A 12,509-nucleotide genomic window follows, 5' to 3' on the forward strand; every position below is an offset into this window, starting at 1 on the left:
TCTGTCTACTTCTTGGACAGCCTTTCTTGCCCATGAGATAATTAATCCCAATGCCATAATGCATCCAGTGGCAATGAATGCCATAATGCATGCACAGAGGATGATATGACATGTACCATCCTTGGGAGGAATTAAAAAAACAGTCACTCAATCACTTTCTGTGGTTCAGACTGAGAAAGACTGCTGGGCTGCCTGCTTGAGCCACAGGACATCCATGCATTCTGATCACCCACCCCAGATCTTGGCAGAGCAGCCTGCTATGATTTCTCCTCATTACCATTAGAGAATATCATAGCCAATTTCCTACATTTCAACTTTTCAAAGAGAGAAGCAGTTACCAGTCTCTGTATTCACAAATCCTCTTCATGTAATCTATTTCATTGCACTACTCTTTGCTAGAAGCACAAAGAAGCCTACAAATTTCTCCCCTTTGACAAGTATCAGTGTGTGTGCGTGTGCATACACATGTCCATGGGTGTGCAGGTGTATATGCACACCACTGGAAACATTTCCTAGAACTTTGTAAGTATTAAATAAGTGTCTGTTACTCTCTACACAAAAATCTATTATCTCCATCCAAATAGTAATATACTTATTATAATCTGCAAATGTATTATCCAGTAGTTACTAAACATTTTCGAGGGCATTTTTTTGTGGTTCCATTTAAATACCTGAATAAGATTTCAAACTGATTATGAGGTAAGCATGGGCACTCCTGAAAGGGTTTTATTGGAATGATCAGGAAACTGAAGAAATGCCACCAACCTGATTCTTTATTGGCACCACGTCCACTTTATATGTGGCACCATCTTTGACCACCAGCTGCCTCTCTGCATTTTCGGTAACAATCGGCTGTTCTTTATGATCCGATGATATTCGAAGCCCAACAGCCACATCTCCAAATGTTCCAGCAAGCCGGGTTATGTTAATGTGGATGGATCTAATAAGGTTCTGCCCAATAAGTATTGACTGGCGATCCGAATACAGGGCAAATACTCCATGTGGGTCATCATTTGCATAAACAGAGAACCATGTGATACTTTTCTCCAGATCCAGTTCGGCTCCTCCCTCTACAGAAACAAGCTGGATCACATAATCTTCCTCTATCTCAGGTACCTCATCTGGTAGCAAATGAACATCAAAGCTAGCTTCACTCTCTCCATCAGCAATGGTGAAAAATCCACTGGTGGAAAGAAAGTCTTCAGTAATGTCAAACTCACTACTTAATTCCCAGTAAACCTAAAATAAAAGAAAAAAACAACAAAATTATATAATTCAGTATATTGCACCAAATTCCCTTAAATTATGTTTTTTTCTCTATAATATACAAAAATATATATAATTGTGCATCACTATATTCAAAGCCAAACTCTCTAAGTATACGTTAGCTTGGAAAGTATACTGACTCTTTCAGGCTGTTGAATGCTATTTGCAGGACAAGATTACAAAATCTCATTATTTTACCTGCTTCTAAAATAATAGCACAATTTGAAGGGACACAGAGAAGCAAGCCACCTTAAAAATTCCAGTTCCACAAATAACTTTAGTAGTAAACCACACACAGTATTTCAAGGTAAAAAGTAGATAATTTGACAATTAAATCAAAATTTTTGTTTGTTTTTAATAAAAAAGGACTATCTATGAGATATAAAAAATCAATCATTATTTTCCAAGAATTGCTGGCCTCAAAACTATGAAGTGTCAACTGAAGAAGTACCAGTTAATATCCAATACAGAAAGAGAGGTCAGTGTATAGAGAAATTTCACAAAATATGTTTTTCCTGCAAACAAATTACCTTGATTTGTTAATCAAATATCATGAAAACTTACAAGGGCATCCCCAAACATTCTATATAAATATACACGCAAAGACAACCTCTTAAAAAACAGTTGCTAAATGGAAAAATTCTAATGAGAAATAAGGCCCTGGAGAATTTACACAAATCATTGAGAGGCTTAAGTAGGAAAGCCTTCACGTTATAGCAAACAATAAAATGTAAAATCATTTGGTTCTTTATGATTAAGTGTGAGGAAAATCTTTCTGAACTAACTGTAACCAATTTTAATTTAGAGAGATAGCTAGAGGTTGATGCTGATGAGAGAGCCCAAAGATGTTTAAATAAAGCCTCTGTTTCTCTGAAAACTCACGTAACTTTAGTTTATCAAAAACTTTAATTAACTAGAACATGCAGTTTCTCTGTCCCTCTTAACCACATTTGTTAGGCAAACTGGTACTTTGAAAAATCAAATGAAAAATAATACCATAATCTCTCCAAAGGTGCCCTTGACTCTTCTGACAAAGAAGGTAATGAGCAGGGGCCCTTCCAGAGCCAGAGGCTCTGAATAAGTCTTCTTAGACAAAGTCTCAGGAGCAAACTGAACAACTCCATTTGGGTCACCAAACTTTTGTATCTAAAAAATATAAACAGAGAGCAGAGAAAATAATTTATAAAACAATAGGGATGAAATTATAGTATCCAACATATTAACAAACAGAGAAGCTGAGGAAATGAAAGAAACATAAAAATGACACTTGAATATACTCTACTTAGCTACCTAATTTTTGAAAACTTCTTTATCACATTGACTGTTACCTAAAACAAGTAGGTTCTTATTCCCCAAAGATGATGGGAATAAGAATCCAGAAAACTCCCATTTGTAGAATCCCAGGAGAATAGTAATTTGATGCCTGAATTTCGCTTTATTCATCTCATATTTACTACATTTAATCAGTTAATTTTAGCTAAATTCTTCCTACTAGCTATGATATACATGGAGTGAAGCAAACAGGCCCTGTGAGGACTAATTTTGTGTATCAGCTTGCCAAGACTATGGTGCCCAGTTGTTTGGTCAAACGCTCATCTAGATGTCACTGTGAAGGTATTTTGGAGATATGAATACTTACAATCAGCTGACCGTACGTAAAGGAGATCACCCTCAAGAATGTGAATGGGCCTCATCTAAACAACTGAAGGCCTTAAGAGCAAAAACTGAGGTTTCCTGGAGAAAAAGGAATTCTGCCTCAAGACTGTAACTTAGGAATTCTGCTTGAGTTTTTAGCTTACTGAACTGCTCTGCTCCACAAAACTGCAACTTCAACTCTTTCCTGAGTTTCCTTCCTGCCAGCCTATTTCATGGATTTTGGACTTGCCAGCCCTCACAATCATGTGAGTCTGTTCCTTCAAATCTCTCTCTCTCCCTCCACCCCGCTGTGTGTGTGTGTGTGTGTGTGTGTGTGTGTGTGTGTGTCTGTGTGCATGTCTGTCCTACTGGTTTTGTTTCTCAGGAAAACTGACTGATATAGATCTCAAATAAGAGTATTTTACAAACTTCAAAAAAATGGGTCATCCCTCTGCATTATTTTCAGTAGTCTTGGTCCCAGCACTTTTTGCCTTAACTAAACAAGTACCATTTTTTCCTTCAAACTATCTGGAATATAACTAGTTAATAATTTTTACATTCCCTGAAGACAAAGATATCCAATGTTTGGTATGCTATAACAAATACCTCTGCTCTAAAACTGTCAAATATTCCAAAAACACCAAATTTTCTCCAAGCTTATAAAATAAGTATCATATACTAAAATGTCTTTTAAAAAAATATTACCAATAATCAGGCTATGCAATGAGCTGACATGAAAACCAAAAAGTTTGACCCTTCAGAATTATTATGATTTTATTTGGTTTTATAATTTCCAATTTATCACAAGCTTATAGAGTTTCAACAAATGTAAATGTATTTTCTGATAAATCCATTAAATCCACATTTTGTGAGAAAAATAAAGCCATACATACGGTTAATGTAACATCTTTAGCTCTGGAGTCTAATTTAGCTTCTCCTTTCACAAGATGAAGTTTAATAATGAATGTCTCTTCAACTTCAATTTCTTCATGAGGATAGATTGTCAGAATTATGGTTCTCACTCCTCCTTCTCCTTCTCCAAAATAGAACAACCCACTCACTGGGTCTGCAATGTCTCTATTCTGTGGCAGTAAGGCTTCTTGAGAGTTGGGTCCTACTGTCTCCCAGTTCACCTGCGGGATGTTTTTGGTTTTGGTATTTATTTAATAGAGATCAATTTTAAGCAAAAAACTATTTCAGGGTATCTAGTATTAAGAAAATATATACACATATAGGAAAATTATTCTAGGATAATTCCATCAAATTCCTGTTTCATAAACTTGTTTTTTTTGTTAAAAATAATGATATTTGCAGCTGGGTGTGGTGGCTCACGCCTGTGATCCCAACACTTTGGGAGGCCGAGGCGGGCAGATCACCTGAGATCAGGAGTTTGAGACCAACCTGGCCAACATGGTGAAACCCCGTCTCTACTAAAATTACAAAAATTAGCCGGGCGTGGTGGCAGGCGCCTATAATTCCAGCTACTCGGAGCTGAAACAGGAGAATTGCTTGAACCTGGGAGGCGGAGGTTGCAGTGAGCCAAGATCACGCCACTGCACTCCAGCCCCTAGGCAACAAAGAGCGAAACTCCATCTCAAAAAAAAAAAAAAAAAAAAGAAAGAAAGAAAGACAAAAAGATATTTGCAACTATAAACTACATACCTATAGTATTCATGAATAATTTGTCATCACATAGGATAAAAACATATAAAAATCTATATTAAAATACGTATTAGAGAAATATAAACATTTTAAAAATATATAAGTACAATACTGTCCTGCTGTGTGCACAGGCTGTGCCAATCAAAACCTATATAAATAAGACAACAAAACCGTGGAAAAACTCTGCTGTAGACCATGCAAAAATGCTAAATCTACTTATATTCCTAGTGTAAAAGACACGGAAATCTTCATACATTGTTATAAGAAACAAAGTTTTCTACATTTCTATGATTTGAAATGGTATGCCTCTCACACAATCTACAAAGAAAGAACATTGGGCACTTGTTTTTGCTTCTTAATCTTTCATCAGCAGCCCTCCAGCTGACTATTTCCTTCTTGAAACACCATGTCCTGTCGTCTTGGCTTATGTGATACTCATGTGCCACCTGCTTTCCTAGTTTTCCTCCTCCTTTACTTCTCAAGCTTCTCTGCTGGTTCTCCTCCCTCTGATCTCTAAATGGTGGAAGCTCAAGACTCAGCACCATATCCTTCCTGTTTCCAGATATGCCCCTTAGGCCCCACGTGTTCAAACACCTCCCCATGTGTCAACATCTTCCAGACCTGCATCTGCAGCCCTGACCACCGCACAACACACAGTCGCATGCTGCCCTGCCTATGTGACCACCCTCCCCTGGGATGTCAGTAGTATCTCAGAAGGACACGCCTAAAACAGAACTCTTAATTTCTCCTTGAGCTTCTGCATCTTAGTAAACAACCCTACAAATTATCCAGCTGCTCAAACTTAAATTCAAAGAGTTATCCTTGATTCCTGTCTTTCCCTCAGCCTCTACTTCCAGCCCAATGAATTTTTCTTCCAAATATCAATGTATACCCACTTCTCGCCATCTTTATTTCCACCACCTTGTCTGAGCCACCATCAGCTTTGACGTGGACAGTAGAGGGAAATAAACAGCCTCCTAGCCATCCTTCCTGCTCCTATGCTGCCCCACCAGCTTCTTGAATCCATTTTCCTTGCACTAGACTTAAATGAGCTGCTTTAAAAGACAATCTGGTGACATTGTTCTCTGGCTTACGATTTTCTAATGGCATCCTATTTGCACTTAGAATGAAATCTTTTATTTATTATTATACTTTAAGTTCAAGGGTACATGTGCACGACGTGCAGGTTTGACACATAGGTATACATGTACTATGTTGGTTTGCTGCACCCATCAACTCATCATTTACATTAGGTATTTCTCCTAATGTTCTCTCTCCCCTAGCCCCCCACCCCCCAACAGGCCCCAGTGTATGATGTTCCCTGCCCTGTGTCCAAGTGTTTTCATTGTTCAGTTCCCACCTATAAGTGAGAAAATGCAGTGCTTGGTTTTCCATCCTTGTGTTAGTTTGCTGAGAATGATGGTTTCCAGCTTCATCCATGTCCCTGCAAAGGACATGAACTCATCCTTTTTATGGCTGCATAGTATTCCATGGTGTATATGTGCCACATTTTCCTAATCCAGTCTATCATTGATGGACATTTGGGTTGGTTCCAAGTTTTTGCTACTGTGAACAGTGCCGCAATAAAAATACGTGTGCATGTGTCTTTATAGCAGCATGATTTATAATCCTTTGGGTATATACCCAGTAATGGGATGGCTGGGTCAAATGGTATTTCTAGTTCTAGATCCTTGAGGAATCGCCACACTGTCTTCCATAATGGTTGAACTCATTTACACTCCTACCAACAGTGTAAAAGCGTTCCTATTTCTCCACATCCTCTCCAGCATCTGTTGTTTCCTGACTTTTTAATGATCGCCATTCTAACTGGAGTGAGATGGTATCTCATTGTGGTTTTGATTTGCATTTCTCTGATGACCAGGGATGATGGCATTTTTTCAGGTGTCTGTTGGCTGCATAAATGTCTTCTTTTGAGAAATGTCTGTTCATATCCTTTGTCCACTTTTTGATGGGGTTGCTTTTCTCTTGTAAATTTGTTTGAGTTCTTTGTAGATTCTGGATATTAGCCCTTTGTCAGATGGGTAGATTGTAAAAATTTTCTCCCATTCTGTAGGTTGCCTGTTCACTCTGATGGTAGTCTGTTTTGCCTTGCAGAAGCTCTTTAGTTTAATTAGATCCCATTTGTCAATTTTGTCTTTTGTTGCCATTGCTTTTGGTGTTTTAGACATGAAGTCCTTGCCCACACCTATGTCCTGAATGGTATTTCCTAGGTTTTCTCCTAGGGTTTTTATGGTTTTAGGTCTAACATTTAAGTCTTTAATCCATCTTGAATTAATTTTTGTATAAGGTGTAAGGAAGGGATCCAGTTTCGGCTTTCTACATATGGCTAGCCAGTTTTCCCAACACCATTTATTAAATAGGGAATCCTTTCCCCATTGCTTGTTTTTGTCAGGTTTGTTGTAGATGTGTGGTGTTATTTTTGAGGCCTCTGTTCTGTTCCATTGGTCTATATATCTGTTTTGGTACCAGTACCATGCTGTTTTGGTTACTGTCGCCTTGTAGTATAGTTTGAAGTCAGGTAGCATGATGCCTCCAGCTTTGTTCTTTTTGCTTAGGATTGTCTTGGCAATGTGGGCTCTTTTTTGGTTCCATATGAAGTTTAAGGTAGTTTTTTCCAATTCCTTGAAGAAAGTCATTGGTAGCTTGACGGGGATGGCATTTAATTTATAAATTACCTTAGGCAGTATGGCCATTTTCACTATATTGATTCTTCCTATCCATGAGCATGGAATGTTCTTCCATTTGTTTGTGTCCTCTTTTATTTCGTTGAGCAATGGACATCTTTAACCTGGCTTAGGAGGTTCCGTGTGATCGAACATCTATTGGGCCCTCTGGTCTATCCTGTGCTGTTATCCCCTTAACTCCAGGCCCCGACCACATGAACCCCTCCATGCCTGAAACATGCCAGCTTATGCCTCTGCAGAAGCTATTGTTCCTTCTGCCCAAATGCTCACCCTTCTAACCTCTTTCTCCTAATGCATCTTTCAGCTGAAATATCACATCCTCACCAACAGCACTCGCAATTGTGTCTCCCAATTTTACAAGCAGAGCCCTTACTGTTATCAGATCAATTGATTTTTAGTTGTTTATTGCTCAACTCTGCTTAATAAAATGAAAACTCTGTAAGAACGGAGATGAGGTCTATCTAGTTCCTCAGTATATTCTCAGTACCTAGAACGGGGTGTGACACACAGAAAGCACTCAACAAATACTTGTTGAATTAATGAATTTTATCAGAATCATTCACTTCATTTCTAACAAGCCCTCAAGGTTCCCTGAGGACAGATGTATGCCTTATACATTTTTATGTACTTAATCTGGATCAAAAGCTGCTGTACACATACAAGATAATTAATAAATATTGATTGACTGTGAATAAATAAATAAATATACTTGGGCAATGAGAAAACACAATACCATACTCAGTCTATCAAAAATTATATTTAAAGTCATGGGGAACATAAATCTACCTGAATCTCTCCCAAGAGTCCTCCAGTCCGCTCCAGCACCAGTGATAAAATCATTGTGGAATTGGGATTAGGAATAGAAATTTTGCTTTGATTGAGAAACCTTATAACTCCAAAGGGAGAGTCACTCTTAGCTATTATGATTCTGCTCACTAGGTGGCGCCCAAGGACCGCTCCTCCAGTAGCTCCAGTGAGTAGAATTTCAATGGGCTCCTCAAATTCACTGCATGGCAAGAAGGAGCAATTCTGTGAGTCTAAACATATTAAAGTGCTTGTAAAATCCCAATAACCAGTCATTTTCCAAATTGGTCATACATATTCAAGGCACAGTAGTCACACATCAAGTGGTAAGAAGTGGGTGCTTAGCTAAAAGAATGAATGATTAACATCAATATTACATGACCTAGGGCAGTTGTAGGGACTTTCTTGCCCTCTTTTTAATGCTTAATGCATAAAGAAAGTGAATTAAAGGATGTTTCCACATTCTGATTAGATTATTTAAGTCTAGAGAAACAGAAAATATTATTTCCTTTATTTGAAATGAAGTGACATATGCAACCACATCGTCTCCTAGCCCCTCTTTCCCTACCCCTAGTACCCCAAAAGTATTTCACCTGTTGTTTCCCAATGGACACATATTATCTAAAGTTCTGTTGTCAGTGCAAAACATATGTAAGAGTTTGAACACAATACTTATGTCTTATATGTGCCCACATTATTTTCTATATACCAACCTTTCATTGTCATCAATGATGGAGATATTTATAAAACTTAAGTTTTGCCCATGCTGAAAGGTGACTGTAGTGCCATGCAAAATGTAATCAACACCTCCGGGACTGGCAGAGGAGCTCTGAGAGATGAAATCAGCTGTCACATAGCCATAAGTTCCATGTAGCCTCACCACTGGGATCATGATCAGCCCAACATCTTCCTCCACTGTAATGGGAACTTGGAATTAACTGGTAAGCCAGACAGAGCAACTAACTTATAAGATTCAGCCAAATTAAACCTGGCAATTAAACATAATGGCACAAAGTAAGCACTCTATGTTTTCATAGTTCTTTTATCATTTTAAAGGGGGATTAGTGAAAACCTCATGACATTTTTTAGGAGGAACATAGTTTATCAGATGTTGAAAGTTACAGAGAACAGTACAATTAGCATTTAAATAATGTATTTAATCAGTAGCATTGGCATTCTCCCTCTGTGTACTACATAAAAACAAATGATCCTTGCTTTCTAAGACAATGTTAGATGGATACAAAAAAACATTTAAGTTGTTTGTGCTCATAGGAAACCACTCTGGATTGCTTCCACACATTCAGTTGAAATATAAATATGGTAATATAAATAAATGAGGTTTATGATATGTATATCATATGAATTTTTAAAAGTCCAGATACAAGTACAATTTGATTACATTTTCAGTTCCTATAAAATCTACTTGTGAATCTGAAAATGTGTCTTCAATGTTTGATTTCAACTTAAACATTATTTTCAAAAATATATTTCTTAAGGTATGCTAAATTCTGCATATTAAAATATAATTTAATAGGGCTCACATTAGCTATGGCTAAATAATACTCAATGTATATTATAAATATAAATATACACTGACCGGCCGGGCGCGGTGGCTCACGCCTGTAATCCCAGCACTTTGGGAGGCCGAGGCGGGCGGATCACGAGGTCAGGAGATCGAGACCATCCCGGCTAACACAGTGAAACCCCGTCTCTACTAAAAATACAAAAAATTAGCCGGGCGTGGTAGCGGGCGCCTGTAGTCCCAGCTACTCGGGAGGCTGAGGCAGGAGAATGGCGTGAACCCGGGAGGCGGAGCTTGCAGTGAGCCGAGATCGCGCCACTGCACTCCAGCCTGGGCGACAGAGCGAGACTCCGTCTCAAAAAAAAAAAAAAAAAAAAAAAAAAAAAATATACACTGACCAAAATTCCCAAAGATAACGAATCTAACAGAAAACAATGAACTGAAAAAATTCCAAGTCTCATTTATTTCTTAATGCAAAAATGTAATATGATTTTTTCCAGGTATAGATTGAAGTTCACAAAATAGTGATGTATTCCACAACTTACCCATAAACTCATTATAAACCAACTCCTAAAGCAATTTTTTATGAACTTTAAAAATGGCTAGATAACCAAAGAATTTTGATAGAGGCAATGAAGCCAATCAGGTTAAATGCAGCAGTAAGATATTTATTTTTAAAGTCATATTCATATTCTGCCTTTGAATAAAATCATTTCCTAGAAAGGCAGCCATCTCTTCCTACCTGGGAAGGAATATAACCATATATTCTGTATTCTGCTTCTACAAGAGGAAAGAATTGGCAATATTAGGCAAGCTGCTACTGGGGACTGTTTCGAGAAAGCAAGATCAAGGATCCAGATACTACCTGCATCTCTAGGCCAGTAAAATATTCATTTCAAAGATGATTATTCATTAGGAAGTGAATATTCACTGATTTCTAGTCACATAGGAAATTAAATATGCACAAATTACAAAGGCTTTCATTAAAATGTTTGAAACAGAAACATTTGAATAATCCTAATGTTAAACATAGTTTTTCTAGACAGGCTTGTTCCTTACATTGCCATTCACAGCAAGGTTCAAGACTACCCAAAGATAACTGAAAATGTATTTCAAATAAGTAAATAAATATAAAAGTGTATATGTGTAAACACAAACACACACACCCACACCAAACTAAAACAATTTACACACGGAAATTCAAACTAATGTAATTTGGAAAGTGGTAGTAAACTTACTTACAAGCTAGCTGACTGAACCTACCTTCGAAGGCAGTATACTTTGGGTCAAATTCAATGATGCCTTCTGCGTTATCATTTTTCATTATTATGATGCGAACAATGGAGATGTTTCCTATTTCAGGAGGTTGATCTATCTGAAGTCCATTTTCTTGAATGGTAAAATCATACCCTCTTCCGAAGTCATACAAATCAAAATAAAATAAAATACAACAACAACAAAAAATACATAATTGCATAGCATGAATTAAAAGATCCTCTTAGCTCCTACAACTTAGTTCTATAAAGTACTGCAATACTTTTAAAGATCCTCAACACTAAAATATTCTCTTTTTCCTGAAATGATGTTTTGAAACAGATTTCTGTGTTGCTCCCAATGAGTGGTGCCTGTACGAAGCCAAAACTAATATAAAGTTACTAAACTTGGGCAATGGGAAGATAATAAACTGTGAGGAAATCAGAAAGATGCTGTCATAAAATGAACCTTTGGGAATCACGGCTGAATACATATACAGTAATAGACCTAGTGCACTCAGAGATAGGTAAGTAAGCAGGCGGCCTTGAGATTTACAGTGTTAGGTTAAGATGATTTATTCAAAGAAATAGTGAGTGTCATGACACTAATTAAATTTCAAACTAAATCATCAAGATTCAAAAGAAATATCTCTCAATACCAACCTGGGCAACATAGTGAGTGAGACCTTGTCTCTACTAAAAACTAATTTTAAAAAATTAGCCAGACATGATGGCACATGCCTGCAGTTATAGCTATTTAGAAGTATGAGGTGAGAGGATCCCTTTAGTCCAGGCATTCAAAGTTGCAGTGAGCTATGATTGTGCCACTGCACTCTGTCCTGGGTGACACAGCAAGACTTTGGAAAGAAAGAAAAAGGGAAAGAAAGAAAAAGAAAGAAAGAAAATAAAAAAGAAAGAAAAGTATTTCAATTTCTACAGAAACCAATCATAATCAATTCCTCTATCCTTAATATAGATGGTAGTTTACTTCTGTAATGATACTTCTGCAAAAGAAGTCTTTTTTTAGATTAATATTATTCCCATCAAACAAAGCTTCAACTTCCAAGGCTTTAAAATATGACTTTAATTCCTCATGCTAAAAAATGCCGATAAACCATTTTAGTCCTTCCTTCAATTCCCAAATTCTATTCTGGTATTTATACCCTACCTAGAGTTGAAAGGTTGAAAGTTGGTGAATTATATAAAAGGCAAAATTAGAAAATTGAGATTTAGAATATTAAATGATAAGAGTAACTGTTACCAGTAGTCTGAGATGGGCTGTAGATTAGCTAATTGTACTACTTACCTTTTGAGATCAAAGAAAACCTAGAAATTTATCTGGAAGGAAAAACTTGTTTCTCCAGAATTAAACTTACATAGAAACTGCTTTTTAAAAAAACAGTAGCAAAGAAGACAAAATCCTCAAGCTCTAGCTGGTCAATAACACAAATATGATCTCACACTAAACGAGCTACTTTTACCAAATTGCATTTATTTAATTAAAATAGTCAGTGATCAGCTCAAACTTTTTACTATATTTACTAGGAATACAAATTCATTCTCATTGCCAGGCATAGAAGCATTTTTGGGAAATCTAAAATTTGAAGGGTATGTGAGCCCACAATATTTTTTTCCCAGATGGGATGATATACACTTAAGTCA

General features: G+C 37.0%; 1 protein-coding gene across 3 annotated transcripts in view; it reads right to left on the reverse strand.

The window, feature by feature from the left end:
- The window catches only part of ADGRV1 (adhesion G protein-coupled receptor V1), a 602,883-nt gene that overhangs the window by 368,725 nt on the left and 221,649 nt on the right, over positions 1-12,509 (reverse strand). For all 3 annotated transcript variants that reach the window (XM_003822773.3, XM_055112209.1, XM_055112210.1), the window contains exons 65-70: positions 10,858-11,006; positions 8,786-8,987; positions 8,055-8,274; positions 3,795-4,034; positions 2,263-2,412; positions 766-1,239 (exon numbers count right to left, since the gene is read on the reverse strand). In XM_003822773.3, the coding sequence (XP_003822821.2) occupies positions 766-1,239; positions 2,263-2,412; positions 3,795-4,034; positions 8,055-8,274; positions 8,786-8,987; positions 10,858-11,006 (1,435 nt within the window). The remainder of the gene's footprint in view (positions 1-765; positions 1,240-2,262; positions 2,413-3,794; positions 4,035-8,054; positions 8,275-8,785; positions 8,988-10,857; positions 11,007-12,509) is intronic.

Source organism: Pan paniscus, chromosome 4 (genome assembly GCF_029289425.2).
Source record: "Pan paniscus chromosome 4, NHGRI_mPanPan1-v2.0_pri, whole genome shotgun sequence".
Lineage (NCBI taxonomy): Eukaryota > Metazoa > Chordata > Mammalia > Primates > Hominidae > Pan > Pan paniscus.